General features: G+C 40.0%; 1 protein-coding gene across 1 annotated transcript; it reads left to right on the forward strand.

The window, feature by feature from the left end:
* Window positions 1–11,003: 11,003 nt before the first annotated feature.
* LOC133753650 (protein FAM47E-like) lies at window positions 11,004–12,269 on the forward strand. The gene has a single exon (XM_062184347.1). The coding sequence runs from the start codon at window positions 11,004–11,006 to the stop codon at window positions 12,267–12,269; it is 1,266 nt and encodes a 421-aa protein (XP_062040331.1).
* Window positions 12,270–18,738: the final 6,469 nt, after the last annotated feature.

An 18,738-nucleotide genomic window follows, 5' to 3' on the forward strand; every position in this document is an offset into this window, starting at 1 on the left:
GCTGGATTGGAAGTGGAGCAGCCAGGACTTGAACTGGCACCCATATGGGATGCCGGCAATGCAGGCCGGGTCTTTAACCCATTGCGCCACAGCGCCAGCTCCAGGCACTGCTTTAATTACATGGAATCAACATATACTTGTAAGAATTTTATAAACTGAGAAGTAGAATTCCAATTTAGGCAAAGATTTTCTTGTCCTGTCATAAAGCTGAAGATGAGACTGTGTCTTCTAGGGAATAAGAACAACAATAATAGCTAAATTTATTACATCTTTAATAAAAGGTAAAAAAAGCACTTTTCCTATTGACTCATGCAATTGCAACCATCCATGCATGTGGGATGCACCGCTGTTTCCATATTCAGAGGAGCAAACCCAAACTGAGAAGTTGCAAATACTGTCTAAGAGCCTCTGCTAGCAGCCACATGCTCACGGTTTTTCTTTCTAAAAATGGGGCTGCCTGTATGTGTACTTCTTCAGCCTTCACAAACTCCTTTGAGACGCGTATTTCCATTAGATCTTCCCGCCAGGTGCTCCTGAGAGTCTGCGCCCAGCGCATCTTGCCTGCCATCTATTGTTGCCCCGTTCACTAGGGAAAGCCCATGGAAGGCATATCCAAAGCTGGAAAGCGTTAGCTGCAGGACATCACTCACATCTTACAAAGAAGGGACTCGACTTTGGGCCCAAGGCTGCCTTCAGATTTGCTCTGGACCAAGGTAATTTCGTGTCTGCGTTTTGGTAAAGCAGCAGAGAGTTTGCTTTGCCCGTTTCCTCAAGGAACCTTAAAGTGTGAGAAAACCACAGGGCCACTGCTCTGCTTGCTTCTCCCTCGATGAAGCCAGGCCGCGCCAGGAGCCAGCAGGTTCCTGTCAGGCCACTAGGGGCCAGCAAGCCTCAGCCCAGAACCTCGGAGCGGACGCATGCTTCTCCTACACCGTGTGTGTGCAGGCTCAGCATGGGGAGAGTCATGCGGGAAAGTATTTAGGAGAATAGATCCATGATTCCAAGGTGTGCGGCTGTGATGTCTGTTTTTTTTAGACTTCCCAACGGTTCCCTGGAAGTCAGTCAGAGTAAACAACTAAGGAAAGTGTGTTTCTGGGGTGCCACTCCACGTTTTCTGAAAGCCCTGTGTTCTTTCTCCTTTCCACCCTGTTGCTTTTATTTCCTTCCCTTCTCTGTTGCAAACAAACAAAAACAACTTTAAGTTTTCTCTTTTTTTCTTTTAGTAATTTAATTTCCTAGAAACAATAATGTCTCCTCCCTTCCTCACTTCTTTTTGGGCTATGCACCCTGTCACCTCTCATTTTTTTTCCTCTTTTTAAGAATTTTTATTTATTGTATGAATACTTAGTATGAGATCTATCCTCTTAACGAAAATTTCAGTGCACAATGCAGCATGCTAACTGCAGGTTCAGTGCTCACCCCTGTCTTCACTCCTACAGTTTCAGTTACTACTTATGAGCTGGTGATTCACTGACTTAATATCTCTGGGCCACTCCTCTCCTACCAGCTTCAAAGTTGTATTTCTCACAGACTGTCAGGGGGGCTGTCATCAGGACCTTAATCCAACCTCTTCCACACCCTAGTCATCATCTTCCAGCTACGCGGTTTTGAGAAAGTACCACCATAGATTCCCCCTGGAAATCAGTCCTTCCCTTCCCGGGTCCTTTGAACCACCAAATCAAACAGTTCTATCCCCCTCTCTGAAATTTTGCTCAAGGGGCTGGCTTATGGTGCAGCGTGTTACACTGCCACCTGTGACACTGGCATCCCATTTCGGAGTGCTGGTTCGAGTCCTGGCTGCTACGCTTCTGATCCAAGCTCCCTTTTAATGCACTTGGGAAGGCAGGAGAAGATGGTTCAGGTACTTGGGCCCCTGCTACCCTTATGGGAGACCTGGATGGAGTTCCAGGTTTTTGGCTTTGACCTGGCTGTTGTGGTCATTTGGGGAGTGAACCAGCAGATGGAAGATCTCGCTGTCTCTCTGTAACTCTGCTTTTCAAATAAATAAATAAATCTTTAAAAAAATTAAATGACATGCTTTTTAAAATTTTATTCTCATAACTAACATCTAAAATTCAAATCAGATATCACCATCAACACTGATTATTTTCACACATAATTATAAACAATTATACTACTGAATTTATTTTCTCCTTTTGGAATAAAAAAATGAACCTGTAAATATATGAAAACATATTACTTTAAAAGCAATAAGACATATAAAGACTCTCAGTTATTATCTGTCAATTAAAAATAAAACATTTAAAAAGGACTCTAAGTGAAGATTCTTGACAATTTTCTGTATGTGCAAATACATGCACTGGGCATACCAATGACAAAAATAGAAAGCTAGCTCACTTGTTTTCTTCCTCAGGATCTGCTAGGATCTTCTCTAACTCTTTTTCCTCTTTCTGTGAGGAAATCAAGATCTGGGCAGGACAATCAGGCTTAATTGGGAGGAGGTAGTGCGTGGGGATTTCTGGTTCAAAGTTTGTAAGTAATACTGGGCTAACAAATGTTATCCATAGAAAATAAAATCAAAGGTTTTGTATGCTTTCCACATTCTTACACCTACACTTATTTTGCTTTGGCGATCAAGAACCTAAGAATGTATTTAAAAATAGAGACCTATTTTTAGCTTGATAAAGATCTTTTTTTTCTTGCTTTTAAACATATTTTTATACTGCTAAATTGTAGTTCACTATGCTAATGGCCACAATCCAGTGTTTCCTGCTCAGATTTCTAGTTGAATTTGTTTAGCCTATTTACATGGGTAAATCAAAGACAGAATGACAGAGGCACTGGGACAGTGTTGACACACAAGTAATAGTTTATAGAAGTAAAAATACATGTTAAGGGCTCTATAATGTTTTGGCTGCTAAGACCATCAAACTTCACCAACCTCTGCTATTCCTAGTATTGACTAGGAAAACTGCAGCCAGTCCTTTACATGAAAGAGTAATAATCTTTTTTAGTGGGATGGGGCAGGCAATGTAACCTTTTTCAAAACAGAAAGTACTGCTTCAGTAACCGATTTGAACTTTCAAAAGTAATAGAGGCAGGATGGTAACAAAAACTGAACTGAAGATACAGGACTGCCTCATTCAACACCATTCAGATAAAAAAAAAAAACAAAAAAAAATTGAAAAGAAATATTAAGGTGATTGGTTAAAATATGATAAAGACAATTTAGAATGGGGGAAAATGGCTGATATTTTGGGAGGTAATTCCTCTTCTTTTATTTAAGGTAAACAAATTACATGCATTTCATATATACAGATTTAGGAACATAGTGATACTTCCTACCCTACCGCTGTTCCTGCCCATGCTCCTGTTCTTCCTCCTCCTTCCTCTCTTATTAACTCTCTTAATTTTTTACAAAGATCTACTTTCAGTTTACTTTATACTCATAAGATTAACTCTACTCTAATTAAAGAGTTCAACAAGTAGAAGAAAAAAAAAAAAAACACTGCTCCTCAATAGTAGAGATAAGGGCTGTAAACAACCATCCAGAGTTTAGCATGTCCTAGCCTCCATGTAGGTCCAAGGTGTCCCTCCAAGTTGTGTGGAGTTTCCTCTACTGTTTTCTTTCTAACTCTTCCCTGAGACTGCACTCTCCACTTTTTAAAAACTATCTTCTCCTAGACTAGAGCAGCAAGCTCCCTCCCTACTCCTCCATCTTCCACACCTAGGCATTTCTTATGGGAATATAAAATCTGATTCAATGTCTTTTTTTTTATATTTAACTTGTTTGTGAGTAGAAGATCTGATATTTAAGTAATCATGTCCTTCATGATACTGCACAAGTACAAAACTTTTTAAAAAAGATTTATTTTTTTGAAAGTAGAGTTACAGAGAGAGGGAGAGACACACAGAGAGATCTTCCATCTGCAGGTTCACTCCGCAGATGGCTGTAATGGCCAGGGCTGGCCCAGGCCAAAGCCATGAGCCAGGAGGCACAAGCCAGGGGTTTCCTCCAGGTTGCCCATGTGAGTGGCAGGGGCCCAAGTACTTGGGCCATCTTCAATTGCTTTTCCCAGGCCATTAGCAGGGAGATGGATCAGAAGTGGAGTGGCTGGGACATGATCTGGCACATATGGGATTTCGGCATTGCAGGTGGCAACATAACCCACTATACCACAACATAGGCCCCAAGTACAGAACTTTGAACTAAATTATGTGCTATTTTGAGCCACAAGGAGGTGCAAGTGAGTATCCCAAAATACAGTGCTAAACAGCACACACCCTTCTGATCACTTTCTTTCTTTTCAATTTTATTCATTTGTTTGTTTTGGCACTTCATGTCTTTCCTACCATTAGATTCTTCAGCATAAATAAACCATATTGATTGAGAGGGAGGTCAACTTATGTATCACTAAAATGGCAAAATAAAAAAAACAAAAAAACAAAAAAAACCCAAAAGTTTATCAGCTTCTCAAACCTCAGTAGCCCAAAACACATGTAGTAAGTTTTGGTCATTTCAACTTATTGTTTCCACCAGAGCTGCTTAGTATGGATACGTACTTTTGATATGTTTATGTTGCTATAGAACACAAATGACATTTAATTCTATAAACTGGCATTTAAAAGAAATGCCTTGCTGGGGCCAGGTGGATCATTGTGGGTGCTTGGAGAGCTCCAGGCTTCTATCAGTGACCCCAGAGGAATAGCACCGCAGGTAGTTTTAAGAAGTAGTATTGCAAGGTGGGCCCCCAAAAGGATGCTCTTGAGCTAACCGCAGGCCTGCCCCACTCACTCCCCCAAGCCTGTCTTGGCCCTTGCCATGGCCTTGCTGTTCCCACTGATAGCTACCTATGTGTCCCTCCACTGTGGTAACAGCCATGATGTATACTGCTGCCCCAAACTAGTAAGTGGACAACACCTTGTTGCCCAACACCAACTCCTAACTATGGTTCCAAGAGCATGGTGCTGCTTCATTTAACCCCCTCCTTCCTGCTGAGAATACTCCATGTGACTGCTGCTTCTAGGGCAGGGTTTTGTGCAGATGGATCAATCAAGCTTGCAGCCCAGGGCCAGAAGCAAGGACCGCAAAAAGACCTTGCCATCACCTCATTCATACTTGGCGTTCATTGCCACAGACATTCAAACAGTGCCCAAAATACAAGCTTGCACTGCTGCCAATTAGTTGCCAGAAGCTTCCCTGTCTACCAACATGCAAAGCAGGAGAGCTGAACTCCATCTGCCAGGAAATGGAATGTTTTATGTTTGGCAACAGTAATGAACCACGGAGAAACAATTACTGGATGCTAGATACAAACTATGAGAAACTGTTTGGCAACAGGCACTTCAGTCAGAAGCAAAATTACTCTTCTGAGGCTGGCAGCAGCTCCTATGTGACTGTCAGCTCTTGTGAATCACAAGGGCTTTTTTCAGTACTGGGGTCTGGATATAGTTTGTATGTCCCACAAAGGTTCATGTATCAGAGGCTTGATTCCAAGTGTGGCTTAGTAGGAGGTGCTATGGCATGGAATCTTTAAGAGATAGTGGCCTAGTGGGAAGTCCTAGGTTAACTGGGAACATGCTCTCAAAAGGGATTAAGGTACTTTTTGTGGTACCCTGGTTAGTTCTCAGAAGATTGTTATAAAAACCAGAGCTTAGACTCACCCACATCTCTCTGGCTTTCCATATTGAGACATGATTACTTCTTCCCACACACTCAGTGGCCATTGCAATGTGCCATGATGTGACACAGTTGAGAGGGTCTTCTCTCGAGTTGAGTGATGTCAGCCTGTAAAATGAAAAAAGTGATGTACTTCCAAAAAACAACGGTGGGGTAGACATAGGATAGACATTCCCATTCCAAAAGGGAGAAATAGGCAGGAAAAGGGGGTAAATGGTCCCAAGTAAGTTCAAAACCTAATAGGGAAAACAAGATCAGGTCTTAAAGGTGGAGAATAATCTCCTTTGATCCCATGTCCTGCATTCTGGGCACACTGGAGCATGAGTTGAGTCCCCAAGACTTCAGAAATCCCTTACTCTGGATTTTGCGGCCTCAGTCCACACAGCAGCTCTCATGGATTGTAGTCACACGCCTACAGCTTTCCCAGATGGACTGGCATACTAGTGGTCCCACAGTTCTGTAAGTCTCAGGGGTTGCCCTATTCCCATGACTCTATAAGCATTGTCATTGTTTTAATGAATAGAACATAGTTTCCTTCTATCCATAATAATTTCTTTAGCAAATTGTCCTTGATGGTCCATTTATGGCAATCTAGGTTTCTTCTAGTCTGACCCCTGAAATTCTTCCAGCTTCTACCCAATAACCAGTTTTAAAGTTGCTTCAACATTTTAAGGTATTATAGCAACAGATCCACTTCTTAATGCCAATTACCTTCATATGTTCTGTAGTGCTATAACAGAATACATGTGAGACTGGGTAATTGATAAAAAACAGAGATTTATTTGTGTAGTTCTGGAGGCTGAACAATCCAAGGTTAAATAGCATGCATCTGGTGAGGACCTCTGTGTCATACCATAGCAGAAAGCAGAATGTCTATTGAACATGCACACATAAGAGAGGAGGGAAAGGTGAAATTCATCCCTTCATCATGAATCCACTCCAGTGATAACTAACCCACTCCTGTGACATTGCCATTAATCTGATCATTAATCTATATACTGAAAACTACAAAATATTTAAGAAAATGAAGAAAACAGAAAGAAATGAAAAGATATCTTGCACTCATGTATTAGAAGAATAAATATTGTTAAAACATCTATTCTACTTAAGGCAATCTACAGATTCTATGTAATCCCTTTCAAAAATCTAATGGAGTTTTTCACAGAGTAGAAAACAATTACTGTACAAAAAATACTGAATAGACAATACAACCTTGTGTAAAAATAACAAAGATGGAGGCATCACACTTCTTATTTCAAACTGTAAGAGAGTACTTCAAAAGGTTCATGGAAACAGAATAAAAGGTAAAATGTTTTTTTCACAATACATATTTTCATAAACTTTTTGAAGATTCCTTGTATGTATGGATTTAGAAAAGTTTTTCCAACAAAATAAATTTGTTTTAATTCCCTATTCAATGAATTTAATAATGTTCTCATATTATAAAGCTATAATCAAAATAGTATGCTACTGATACAAAACAAAATAGTGTTTGATTAAAACGTGACTGGCATAAAGGCTGACATACAAACCAATCAAACAGAATAGAGGGTCCAGAAACAAACACATGCAATCAACTAATCTGAAAAAGCTACAAATAATACACAATGAAGAAACTGTAGTATTACATAATGGAATATTATTTCGCTTTACTAAAGGAAACCCTGCCATGTGTAGTATCATGAATAAATTTGGGGAACACTGTTAGGTGAAATAAGCCAGACACAGACAAACATGTAGTATACCATCTCACTTGTATGTGGAATCTAAAAAACAGTTGAATGAATAGAAGTAGAGAACTGAGTGATGGTTGCAGGAGCTGGAGGAGATGGTGGTGGAAGAATGGAGAGATGTTGGTGAAGGGATACATATGTTCAATGATAAGATGAAGTTCTGGGGATCTAACATTCAGCATAGTGACTAGAGTTAATTATACTCTACTGTATATTTGAAATTTGTTAAATGAGTACATCTTAAGTGTTTAAGATTTATTTTATTTATTTGAAAGGCGTTAAGTGTTTTCAACACACACACACACAGACACACGGTAACTTGGTTGTGGTTATCTTTTCAAGTGTGCCCATATAACAAATCATTGTTGTATACCCGGAAAATAGACAATTTTTTGAAAAATGATTTATTTATTTATTTATTTGAAAGGCAGAGTTACAGAGAGAGGGGAAAGACAGAGAGATATTCCATGCACTGATTCACTCTCCAAACATTAGCAGGGCTTTGAAGTGGAGCAGCAGGGACTTGAAAAGGCACTCACAGGGCATGCAAATGTTGCAGGCAGCAGCTGTTATCTGGCTGTACCAGAACAATGGCCGAGATATAGACAATTTTTATTTTTCAATTAAAAATCAATTAAGCTGGAAAAAGAAAATAATTAGAAATAAGTTTAACAAAGAAAAGTCCAAACTTACACTCTAAAAGCATTGCACTATTTAAATAAAGACCTAAATAAATAGAAAGACAGCTCAAGTGTTTGCATTGGAAGACTTAACACTGTTAAGATCGCAACGCTCCCTAAATGGATCTACCTATTTAAATGCAATAGTAATCAAAACCTCTGGCAGCTATTTTGCTGAAAGTGGCAAACTGATCCTTACGTTCATATAGACGTTTATGGGACCTAGAATAGTCAAAACAATTTTGAAAAAGAATAAATAAATGTGAAGGACTTATACTTCCCAATTTAAAATCTTACAACAAAGCTACAGTAAACAAGACAGTGTGATACTGGTATCAGTAGAATAGAATTGAACATTCCAGAAATGAACACTTGTATAGTAAACTGAATTTTGACAAGGGTGCTATGATAATCCAATGGGGGACTGTCTTTTCAAAAGATGGTTTTGGGACAACTGAACATCCACAGGTGAAAAGTAAAGTTGTACCTACACCTCACAGAATATATAAAAAAATTTTAAAATAAAATAAAACTCAAAATGGATCATGATTACCCAAAGAGCAGAAGCTATTAAACTCCAAAAAGAAAACATGAGTCAGTCTTAGTGATTATGTTTTCTTAAATATATATAGCATCAAAATAAAAAAAAAACAAAATTGGAATTTTAATTATTTAAAGACAAACATTTTAGGCCGGTGCCATGGCTCAACAGGCTAATCCTCCGCCTAGTGGCGCCGGCACACCGGGTTCTAGTCCCGGTCGGGGCGCTGGATTCTGTCCTTGTTGCCCCTCTTCCAGGCCAGCTCTCTGCTATGGCCCGGGAGTGCAGTGGAGGATGGCCCAAGTGCTTGGGCCCTGCACCCCATGGGAGACCAGGAGAAGCACCTGGCTCCTGCCTTTGGATCAGTGCGGTGCGCCGGCTACAGCGTGCCGGCCGCAGCGGCCATTGGAGGGTGAACCAACGGCAAAGGAAGACCTTTCTCTCTGTCTCTCTCTCACTGTCCACTCTGCCTGTCAAAGAAAACAAAAACATTTTGCATTTGAAAGGACACCACCAAGAAAGGGAAAAGGCAACTCACAAAATGGGAAAAAATATTTGCAAATCACATCTTATTAGGGAATTGTAGCTTGAATATATAAAGAATAGTTATAGAACATAAAGCAAAAATGATCCAATTAAAAATGTGCAAAGCATGTGAATATACATTAAACACCTGAAAAAATTCTTGATATGATTCACCATCCAGAAAATACAAGGTGAAGACACAATGAAATGCCATTTCACACACAGAATTTTAAGTGTTAGTGAGGATGTAAACAAACAAATCAGAGCCCTTATACACTGCTGGTGGGAATGTAAGATGATGCAGCTACTGTGGAGAACAGTCTGGCAGCTCTCTCTCTCCCTGTCTTTACTTAAGTCTATAGCTCTTTCAAATAATTAAAATAAATCTTTTTTTTTTAAAAAGGTGAAATGCAGAGTTATCATATGAACCAGCAAATTCACTCCTATACATACACTCAAAAGAAATGAAAGCACGTGTCACACAAGAATTTGTACATGAATGTTTATAGCAACATTATTCATAAGAGCAAGAAACTGGAAACAACTAAATGTTCATTCACTGCTGAGTAGATAAATGAAATATGGTATATCCACACAATGGATTAAAATTGCAACAAAGTGAAAAGAATTACTGATATATGCTGCAACACAGATGACACTTGAAAATAGTATGCTAAGGCCGGCGCCGTGGCTTAACAGGCTAATCCTCCGCCTTGCGGCACCGGCACACCAGGTTCTAGTCCCGGTCGGGGCACCGATCCTGTCCTGGTTGCCCCTCTTCCAGGCCAGCTCTCTGCTGTGGCCAGGGAGTGCAGTGGAGGATGGCCCAAGTGCTTGGGCCCTGCACCCCATGGGAGACCAGGAGAAGCACCTGGCTCCTGCCATCGGAACAGCGTGGTGCGCCGGCCACAGCGCGCCTACCGCAGCGGCCATTGGAGGGTGAACCAACGGCAAAAAAGGAAGACCTTTCTCTCTGTCTCCCTCTACTGTCCACTCTGCCTGTCAAAAATTAAAAAAAAAAAAAAAAAAAAAAAGAAAATAGTATGCTAAATGAAGGAAGTTAGCTATTAGCTACACCAAATACTGGGCCCTGATCTGTGGGGATACATTCAACAAGGGCAAACTTGATAAGGTAAACGATTACATGGGAATGTACTTACACTAGCATTTCTGATCAATCCCAAAAAAGGAGGAACACAAAGAAGCTAAGAACAGAGAAATAACTAACCATGTTATGTTACTAAAGATGAGAACTGAAAAGGGAAAGTGATTGATATTGTAAATTCCAGTAGAATAATCCAAGATTGAAAATTATCACTAGATAAGAGGATATGTATCATATATGGTGATTATATCTTGAATTGTAATAGTTTGAGGACACAGCACACTGCCACAAATGGGATCTTAGCAAATATGTGGAGAATGAAAGAGTGAGAAAATGGATTTTTTTAAACTTTTATTTAACAAATATAAATTTCCAAAGTACAGCTTATGGATTACAGTGGCTCTCCCCCCCAATAACTTCCCTCCTACCCACAACCCTTCCCTCTCCTGCTCCCTCTCCCATTCCATTCACATCAAGATTCATGAGAAAATGGATTTTAAATTAGACATCAGTTCAGGCCACAGTGAGGAACAATACCAAATTTGTAATTTGTATTATACAAAGGTTTTGGTGCTAACGAAAGAAAAATTGTGCTAGACCAAAATTGTAAAATGTCCCCCCCCCCCCCAATAATCTGGCTGCGCAGGCGCGCCAGTGCCACCATGCAGGAAACAATCCAGGCTCCTGGAGGTTCCAGGTCTCCTAGCGACCAAGTGATCCGCAGTCAACAAAAAGCTGAAGCTTCAGCACTGGCCCCGGAGGTGGGGCCAGGGGCACCATGGCGGACCGGAGGGCGCCACAGTGGCCCTTTGTACTGGAGCCGATGCCTCCAGGCATGACTTGCAAGCGCTGTTGCAAGGCCAAACTACCTTCCAAGTGTTTGGCAAACCACAAGAGCAAGTTTCTGAAGTTCTCCACATCCTTGGACAGCAGGCGCTGGGTATTCGTGAAAGAGGGGCTCGATGACTTCAGGAAAGGCTGTCCGCCTTGCGAGGGTATGGTCACTCGCGGCCCGAAGGAGGCCTTTCTCCCTGTGATTTCTCACCGAGTTCCCCGACCTGCCCCTGCAAAGAGAAAGCTGCCCTCGAAAGCAGGCCTGTTTCCCACGCTCTCGCAGGCCCAGCTGGCACGCAAGGCTTTTGTAGAGGACATGGAAGCGCAACTGACAAAGCATCCTTTGGCTAGCTACCCAAATCTGGAGGAAGATCTACCTGCAGATCTCTTACTGAAGGTGCTGGAAGAGCTGGACCCTGAGAGGAAGCTGGAGGACACCTGGGCTTATTGTAAGGGCAACAGGGAAAAACCCAAGACGCCCATAAAGGTTTCTAAGCGCCGCATTTCAAGAGCCTTCTTGGAGCCTCTCAAGGCGCCTGCTTCACATCCAGACAAGTTACGTCAAAGGTCAAGCATATATGAATTGCATGAGGGCACTGTTCTTCGTGCAGTTGTACCGAGAATGGTCTGTGACTTTTGCAAATGGGCGGCTGCTTCCGGGTACCAAGACATTGATGAAGACTACGTGATCCAACAGTTTACCATCAGCCATAAGTGGAAACCAGGCTTTAAAGACTACTGCATGGTGAATGTACACGATGTTCATCCAGAACTAAAGCACGTCACAGAGCTCCATCAAAGAGATGAAATGAAATGCTCCACAGACGAGCTAGGCTGGGAAACTCAACTCCAGGAAACGCCAGAGATTTGGAAGACAACCAGGGTGAAGATGAAATATGGAGCATGGTACCTGAAGACCAAGTTGTGGAAAAAGCTAATGAGTAATGAACCTTTGATTGATCCTAAGATCATCCTTGAAGCTGAACGAGAGAGGATGAAACCAGACATTATTGATGATCTTTATGGAACAATTGCCTTTAAGGATTTCATTCTAAGCAGGGGCTACAGCATGCCCCATATCCTGGAGAAGTTGTTCACTAGGAAGGGATGGGATTATGAATCTGTCAAGACCCCTATATCTAAAGTTACCAGAATCCACTTAAAACTAGGAGAACGTACAGAGGAAGATGATATGACAATTCTCCAGTGACTACTTACTTGGCTATTTCTCTTTCATTGTAAATACCAATCAGAATTATGAGTGTCCCACTTGGAATGTACAACTCTGGCAATTTGTGTAAACTCAACACCTAATGCTTATAAAGATTTCTCAGTGACCTCCTATTTTGGGCTCATCATTTTAAAAATATTTTACCAACTATGAGAACAACATTCATATATACTTTATCACATTTTGTGGAATTGTATTACATTGCGATATCAATATTAGTAAAAACATAGAATAAAGCAGAATTACTTAAGAAAAGAAATGCCCTATTGGTTATCTCTAGGTAGCTAAAACATGGGATCAATCTTATAATAAGTAAAAGGAGACTTATATATCTCCATGTACATTGAAGTTGTAGTGAAGTAGTTATGACAAATGTTTTGTTACTCAAAACTTGAAATCTATAGCAAAAATATTAACCCCTTTTAATAATGAAATTATCTTCCACTTTAGAATCCCATCAAACCCCCAAGAGCAGTTTGAAAACTACTTATCAAAATTAAAGGTGAAACATAAGCTGTGTCATTTTATCATATTTCTCAACTGAATATATAAACATTTTCACCATTTTCTTAAAACTTCACAACAAAAAGTGTCCTTCATGAAGGACCTCTGTGGGTCCTTGTGATAGTTTTAATAAAATCTTATCTTTTCAATCAAGAACCCAGTGGAAAGAAGTGGTCATCAAAGAAGGATGTTCTTTTCTCTGAAAGGAGGAGAAAACTACTTTGTTTATGGCCTTGTCTATATATTGAAGGAGTTTGTGGATTCCAAAGGCTTCCATAGTCTAGGGAGCTCATGTCAAGAGCCTTGGGTGATCACTGATGCCATACATAAGAGTATTAATTGTTTTTTTTTGACAGGCAGAGGGGACAGTGAGAGAGACAGAGAGAAAGGTCTTCCTTTTTTCCGTTGGTTCACCCCACAATGGCTGCTGCGGGCGGCGCGCTGTGGCTGGCACACCGCGCTGATCCAAAGCCAGGAGCCAGGTGCTTCCTGGTCTCCCATGGGGTGCAGGGCCCGCACTTGGGCCATCCTCCACTGCACTCCCGGGCTGCAGCAGAGAGCTGGACTGGAAGAGGGGCAACCAGGACACAATCCGGTGCCCTGACCGGGACTAGAACCTGGTGTGTCGGCGCCGCAGGTAGAGGATTAGCCTATTGAGCTGCGGCGCGGCCATTAATTGTTAAATTAACAACAGGAGTGCACTAACTTCCCATGCAAGATCTCTGTCCTCAAAGAGCTGTATTACGAGACTTAATAGTAAAACTTGTTCTCAAAGATTTGCTTCATTTTAGTGTATTAAGTGGAGGATATTCATATGACACATAAGTTTTAGTTATGCTTAAGTGCTCGCAAAAGACGTCTCATTCTTGGGTTTTTCTTTAAAGTTAATTAAGTTTCTCAAAAAGAATACTTTAAAAAAAAAAGAAGTGAAATCAACTTCAAGATGCAATGACTTTGAATAGCCCTTGTCTCAACTGTTGAGGAACAGGTTTTTTTTTTTTTTTTTTTATACAATTTGTTGAAATAAATAGTTAATCTATTTAACTCTATTTGTTGAAATAGGTGGGAAGAATCACTATGTTCCTGAAGTTGCATGAAGTTTGTATTCCTTAAATAAAAGGTTTCTTTGGGAAAAAAAAAAAACTTCACCACAAAACACTATTTCCAAATCATACAAACAAGTGCAAAATGTAGGTAGATTTAAATTTGTGGCAGATCTGTTGTGCAAAATATATCTGTGTCAGCAAAGCTACACAGTAGCATCAAATATATACACATATCTATTCAAATACAATTAGTGTCTTCATTTCATGAATAGCAATTTAAAATTCACTCATATTTAGAAAGACAAATCAGGCAACTTTACATTTCTAAACTAACAGGTAAAACTCTCTTGGAGAGTTTAATTTATAGGTGCAAAGATTTGTAGTGCAGATCTGAAGTGCATTTCTGCTTCCAATTTTTAAATTATCCAACTGCAGATGGAAATATATATATATGTATATATATGTACGTATATATATATATATATATATATACACACACACACACATTTCATCCTCATAAGAGATAGCTGTTTACACGAAAATTCTCTGCAGTATAGTCTATCCGTGGGTATTTTGTGCTTAAAGAATCAGATCTACGTAGTTGTGTAAGTCAAGGCCTAGGATTTCCATCACCATAATCCTTGGGTCATATCACTACTGTATTTTACTGTATTTCTCCAGTGGTTTCTAATCCAGTCTCTCTTCTCCTTGAATATAGTTTTGTAAAATGCAAACCTGGTCAAATTCACACCCTTGAAAATTCTTCAGGCTCATGTGCACTGAGCTACACACACAAATATGCATGCTCACATAACCCCACCCCCCAACATACCCACAGGGAGTCCTCCCTTCTACCGCCCCAGCCCCCACCCCTAAGCTCCTGTTTTCCAGATTTCAGTCATTATGTCTTTTCTTATATCAGTATCTTTGTCCATGATCTTCTTTATTGTTAGGGCTTCACTGAGACAATGTGATCCTGTTTCAATATTCTCCCCACCAAGGTCAATTTTGTGATAGTTTTAATAAGATCTTATCTTTTCCATAAATGATATTTGTTTTCCAGTTGCCTTCTCCTAAAGAATTTGAGTATATTAGAGAAATGAGACACTACTGCCTTCAAAATATGTGAAATTCCTATACCTGTTTATTCAGATCTCACGGAGGCTAACAGCATGCTGTTGGCTTAGTGTTAACCTGGCTCTGTGGTTCTGCGTTGAAGTCTTGTACTTCTTGAAGAACTGTTCATTCTCACAGTTCAACGTTCAGTTTTTCTGAGCAGGAGACGGACATGTTTTTCCACATTTTCTTATGTAATTTCACACTTTACAAGGCATTTTATTTTTACCTATAAAATGGATACCATTATCATCAAACTCAAAGTCTACTGAGAATTAAAATATTGCTTAATGTAAGAACCCAAGGTTGCAAGTATCATAGAATTTATGCATTGGCACAAAATACATATGTTTGTATCAGAGGGTAGAGTGTGCTGAAAAGACAACACAAAGAAATGAAGGGAAAAAAAAAACCTTTTTGATGGTATTTACCCAGGGATAGCCTTCAACTAAATCTTAGTCAATCTTAGCTGCTGCTTAACATGTGAAAAATGTTATTTGCAAAATAAGACACTAATCCTGCCATCTGTGGCAACATGGATGGAACTGGAAGACATTATGTCAACTGAAATAATTCAACACAGAAAAACAAATATTGCATGCTCTCACTCATGTGGGAGCCAAAAACATTGACTGAATAGAAGCAGAGTAGAACAGTGGTCACTAGAAGCAAAAACTTTGCAAGTAGCAAAGGAAAAGAGTAAGGCTGGATAACAGGTGCCAAAAAACAATCAGATAGGAGGAATATGTTTTAATGTTCTTTAGCAGAGTAGAGTGACTATAGTTCACCACAGTTTATATTTCATAAAGAACTAGAAGAGAGAAGTCTGGCGCTTCTAAACAAATTAATGATACATGTTAAAGGAGGAGGAAATGCTAATTACTGATTTGATCATGAAACATTAATACATGTATTGAAATATAACACTGTACCTCGTACATATGCACAATTAGTATGTTAATTTAAAAAAGAAGAGTTACCAGTAAGAGCTCCTATTTCTTATTGGCAATGGGTACTTCCATGCAATAAACTTTCCACAGAGAAATTACATGAACTTCTTCATGCTAAAATTACCCACATTGGTATTAATTGTCAAATAGAACCAGTGTTTGAATTTTAGATTTGGTTATGCCAGTGAGAATTCAAAACACAACCTGACTCCAAATCCATAGTTTTCAGAAGCAGAGAGAATATAGAAGAGAGCCTGATACATAATTGTGTTAGTGTAGCCTCCAAATTTTTTTCAAATATCACTCACATTCTTTCATTTATTCATTTTTCTTTTTAGTATTCACAACATAGAGTGACCCAAAAGTATCATTATCTTCATTCTTTAAATGAGAAATCCCAGAGAATTTAGTTATTTAGGGTCAAGTGTGAAGTATAGAGTGGAAGTCTTCTAATTTATTATCTTATTTCCAGACTAAAGTTCAGAAATGTCATGGACAATTAACTGTTCACCTTGAAAACTTGGGCCCTAATCATTGAAACCGGGGTAAGCATAATGTGCCTCAGAGCTCTAATAAGGGAGAAACAAAGATATACTCTCATTTTCTCATTTAAATCTTTCTCTTCATCTTGCTAGGTAGAACAATCATAGCTTTGTTCATTGTGTGGCAGGAGTGAGGACATATTTAGCTCTGGAAGGATGCAAAAGCCACAAACTGAATGAAATTGTATTGTATGACCAGTGTCTTTTTATCTTAGTTATTCAAGCAGAGGTTAGACATACTGCTTTCTTTTCATTCTATCATAAGATTAAACAAGGAATACTGAATGTGTCTAATTTTAAAACTATGCATTTAAAGAAGAAAAATACTTATAAAATTATTTATTCAGCAAATATTTGTATTATGAGTTTGAAAACACATTGAGGCCGGCGCCGTGGCTTGACAGGCTAATCCTCCGCCTTGCGGCGCCAGCACACCGGGTTCTAGTCCCGGTCAGGGTGCTGGATTCTATCCCGGTTGCCCCTCTTCCAGGCCAGCTCTCTGCTGTGGCCCCGGAGGGCAGTGGAGGATGGCCCAAGTCCTTGGGCCCTGCATCCGCATGGGAGACCAGGAGGGGCACCTGGCTCCTGATCGGTGAGATGCGCCGGCCGCAGTGGCCATTGGAGGGTGAACCAACAACAAAAAGGAAGACCTTTCTCTCTGTCTCTCTCTCTCTCTCACTATCCACTCTGCCTGTCAAAAAAAAAAAAAAAAACACATTGAATATTGAAGATAATAAAATAGCCACTCTTCTTGTTCAATATTTTACAAAAATAGAAGCTTAATTATTTCTTAATTTTTATTCTTTCACTGTTTTTCCTTTGATGAATAGCATAGCATTTAAATTTTTTAATTAAGCTATATCCTGCTAAAAAAGGAAATTATGATATTCCATTCTATTTATTTTTTGGAAAAAATTTGTTTGCAACTGCCTTGATGAAAACAAGCAGTGCATAATTATTAAACATTGCCAACCAGGTTCATATTAATTTTTTTTTTTGGACAGGCAGAGTGGATAGTGAGAGAGAGAGACAGAGAGAAAGGTCTTCCTTTTTGCCGTTGGTTCACCCTCCAATGGCCACTGTGGCTGGCGCATTGTGCTGATCTGAAGCCAGGAGCCAGGAGCCAGGTGCTTCTCCTGGTCTCCCATGCGGGTGCAGGGCCCAAGCACCTGGGCCATCCTCCACTGCACTCCCGGGCCACAGCAGAGAGCTGGACTGGAAGAGGAGCAAGCGGGACAGAATCCTGTGCCCTGACCGGGACTAGAACCCGGGGTGCCAGTGCCACAGGTGGAGGATTAGCCTATTGAGCTGCAGCGCCGGCCATAGACATACTCTTAACATCAGTGGTAAATGGATACTATAATAATCAACCAGATTATAGTATGCCCCAGAGTAATAAATCCTTTGGAGAATATAGCTGTAGGAACATGGAGTTTACCAAAGATGAAATAATTTTTCATTCTGAGAGTCTGCAGTAAATAATATTAGAAGTGTAGCTTTTAGAGCTAGATAGAAACGCATTGACTCCATATCCTACCGCTAGTATGTGCTGATCCTGTGACTAGAGGCAAATGAGTTGCTTCACAGAACCTATTCATCTCAAACTTGGAATAACAATAATTTTCCACTTGGATTTTTAAAGGCTAAATGAAATATGAACAATTGCATAAGTCTTGGTTGTCTAGTAAGTTTTTCTCTTCCCTCTACATCACTTGTCATGAGTGTTTTGTGCTGCTAAACATAAAATATATTTTTGCTTTACATTCCCTAAGTATAATATTCAATAACATTTTCAGGCAGTAGCCTGAGGACTAAAAATTTTGATCATATTCTTATGCTATTACAATCCAGGGGTCACTTGAGGAGTAATTTCCTTATAACGCTGAGGAAAGAAGAAAATAAGGATATGTTATGAATATCATAATTTAAACAACATTTATGAATTCCTGAGTGTCATCAAAATACAGATATTAGCCTAATGGCTTGGGAAAAGCAGTGGAAGATGGCTCAAGTGTTTAGGCCCCTGCCACCCACATGTGAGACCCTGATGAAGATTCTGGCTCCTGGCTTAGGCCTGGCCCAGTGCTGGCCTTTGTGGCCATCTGGGGATTGAACTAGTGGGTATAAGATCTCTCTCTCTCTGTGTCTCTCTCCCTCTCTCTGTAATACTCCCCTTCAAATAACTAAATCTTTATTTATTTATTTTTTATTTTTGACAGGCAGAGTGGACAGTGAGAGAGAGACAGAGAGAAAGGTCTTCCTTTTTGCCGATGGTTCACCCTCCAATGGC

This window comes from Lepus europaeus, chromosome X, assembly GCF_033115175.1.
Source record: "Lepus europaeus isolate LE1 chromosome X, mLepTim1.pri, whole genome shotgun sequence".
NCBI classification, from domain to species: Eukaryota; Metazoa; Chordata; class Mammalia; order Lagomorpha; family Leporidae; genus Lepus; species Lepus europaeus.

Coding starts and splice junctions, on each gene's coding strand:
- LOC133753650 (XM_062184347.1), top strand. CDS start 11,004: ATGGCGGACCGGAGGGCGCCACAGTGGCCCTTTGTACTGGAGCCGATG.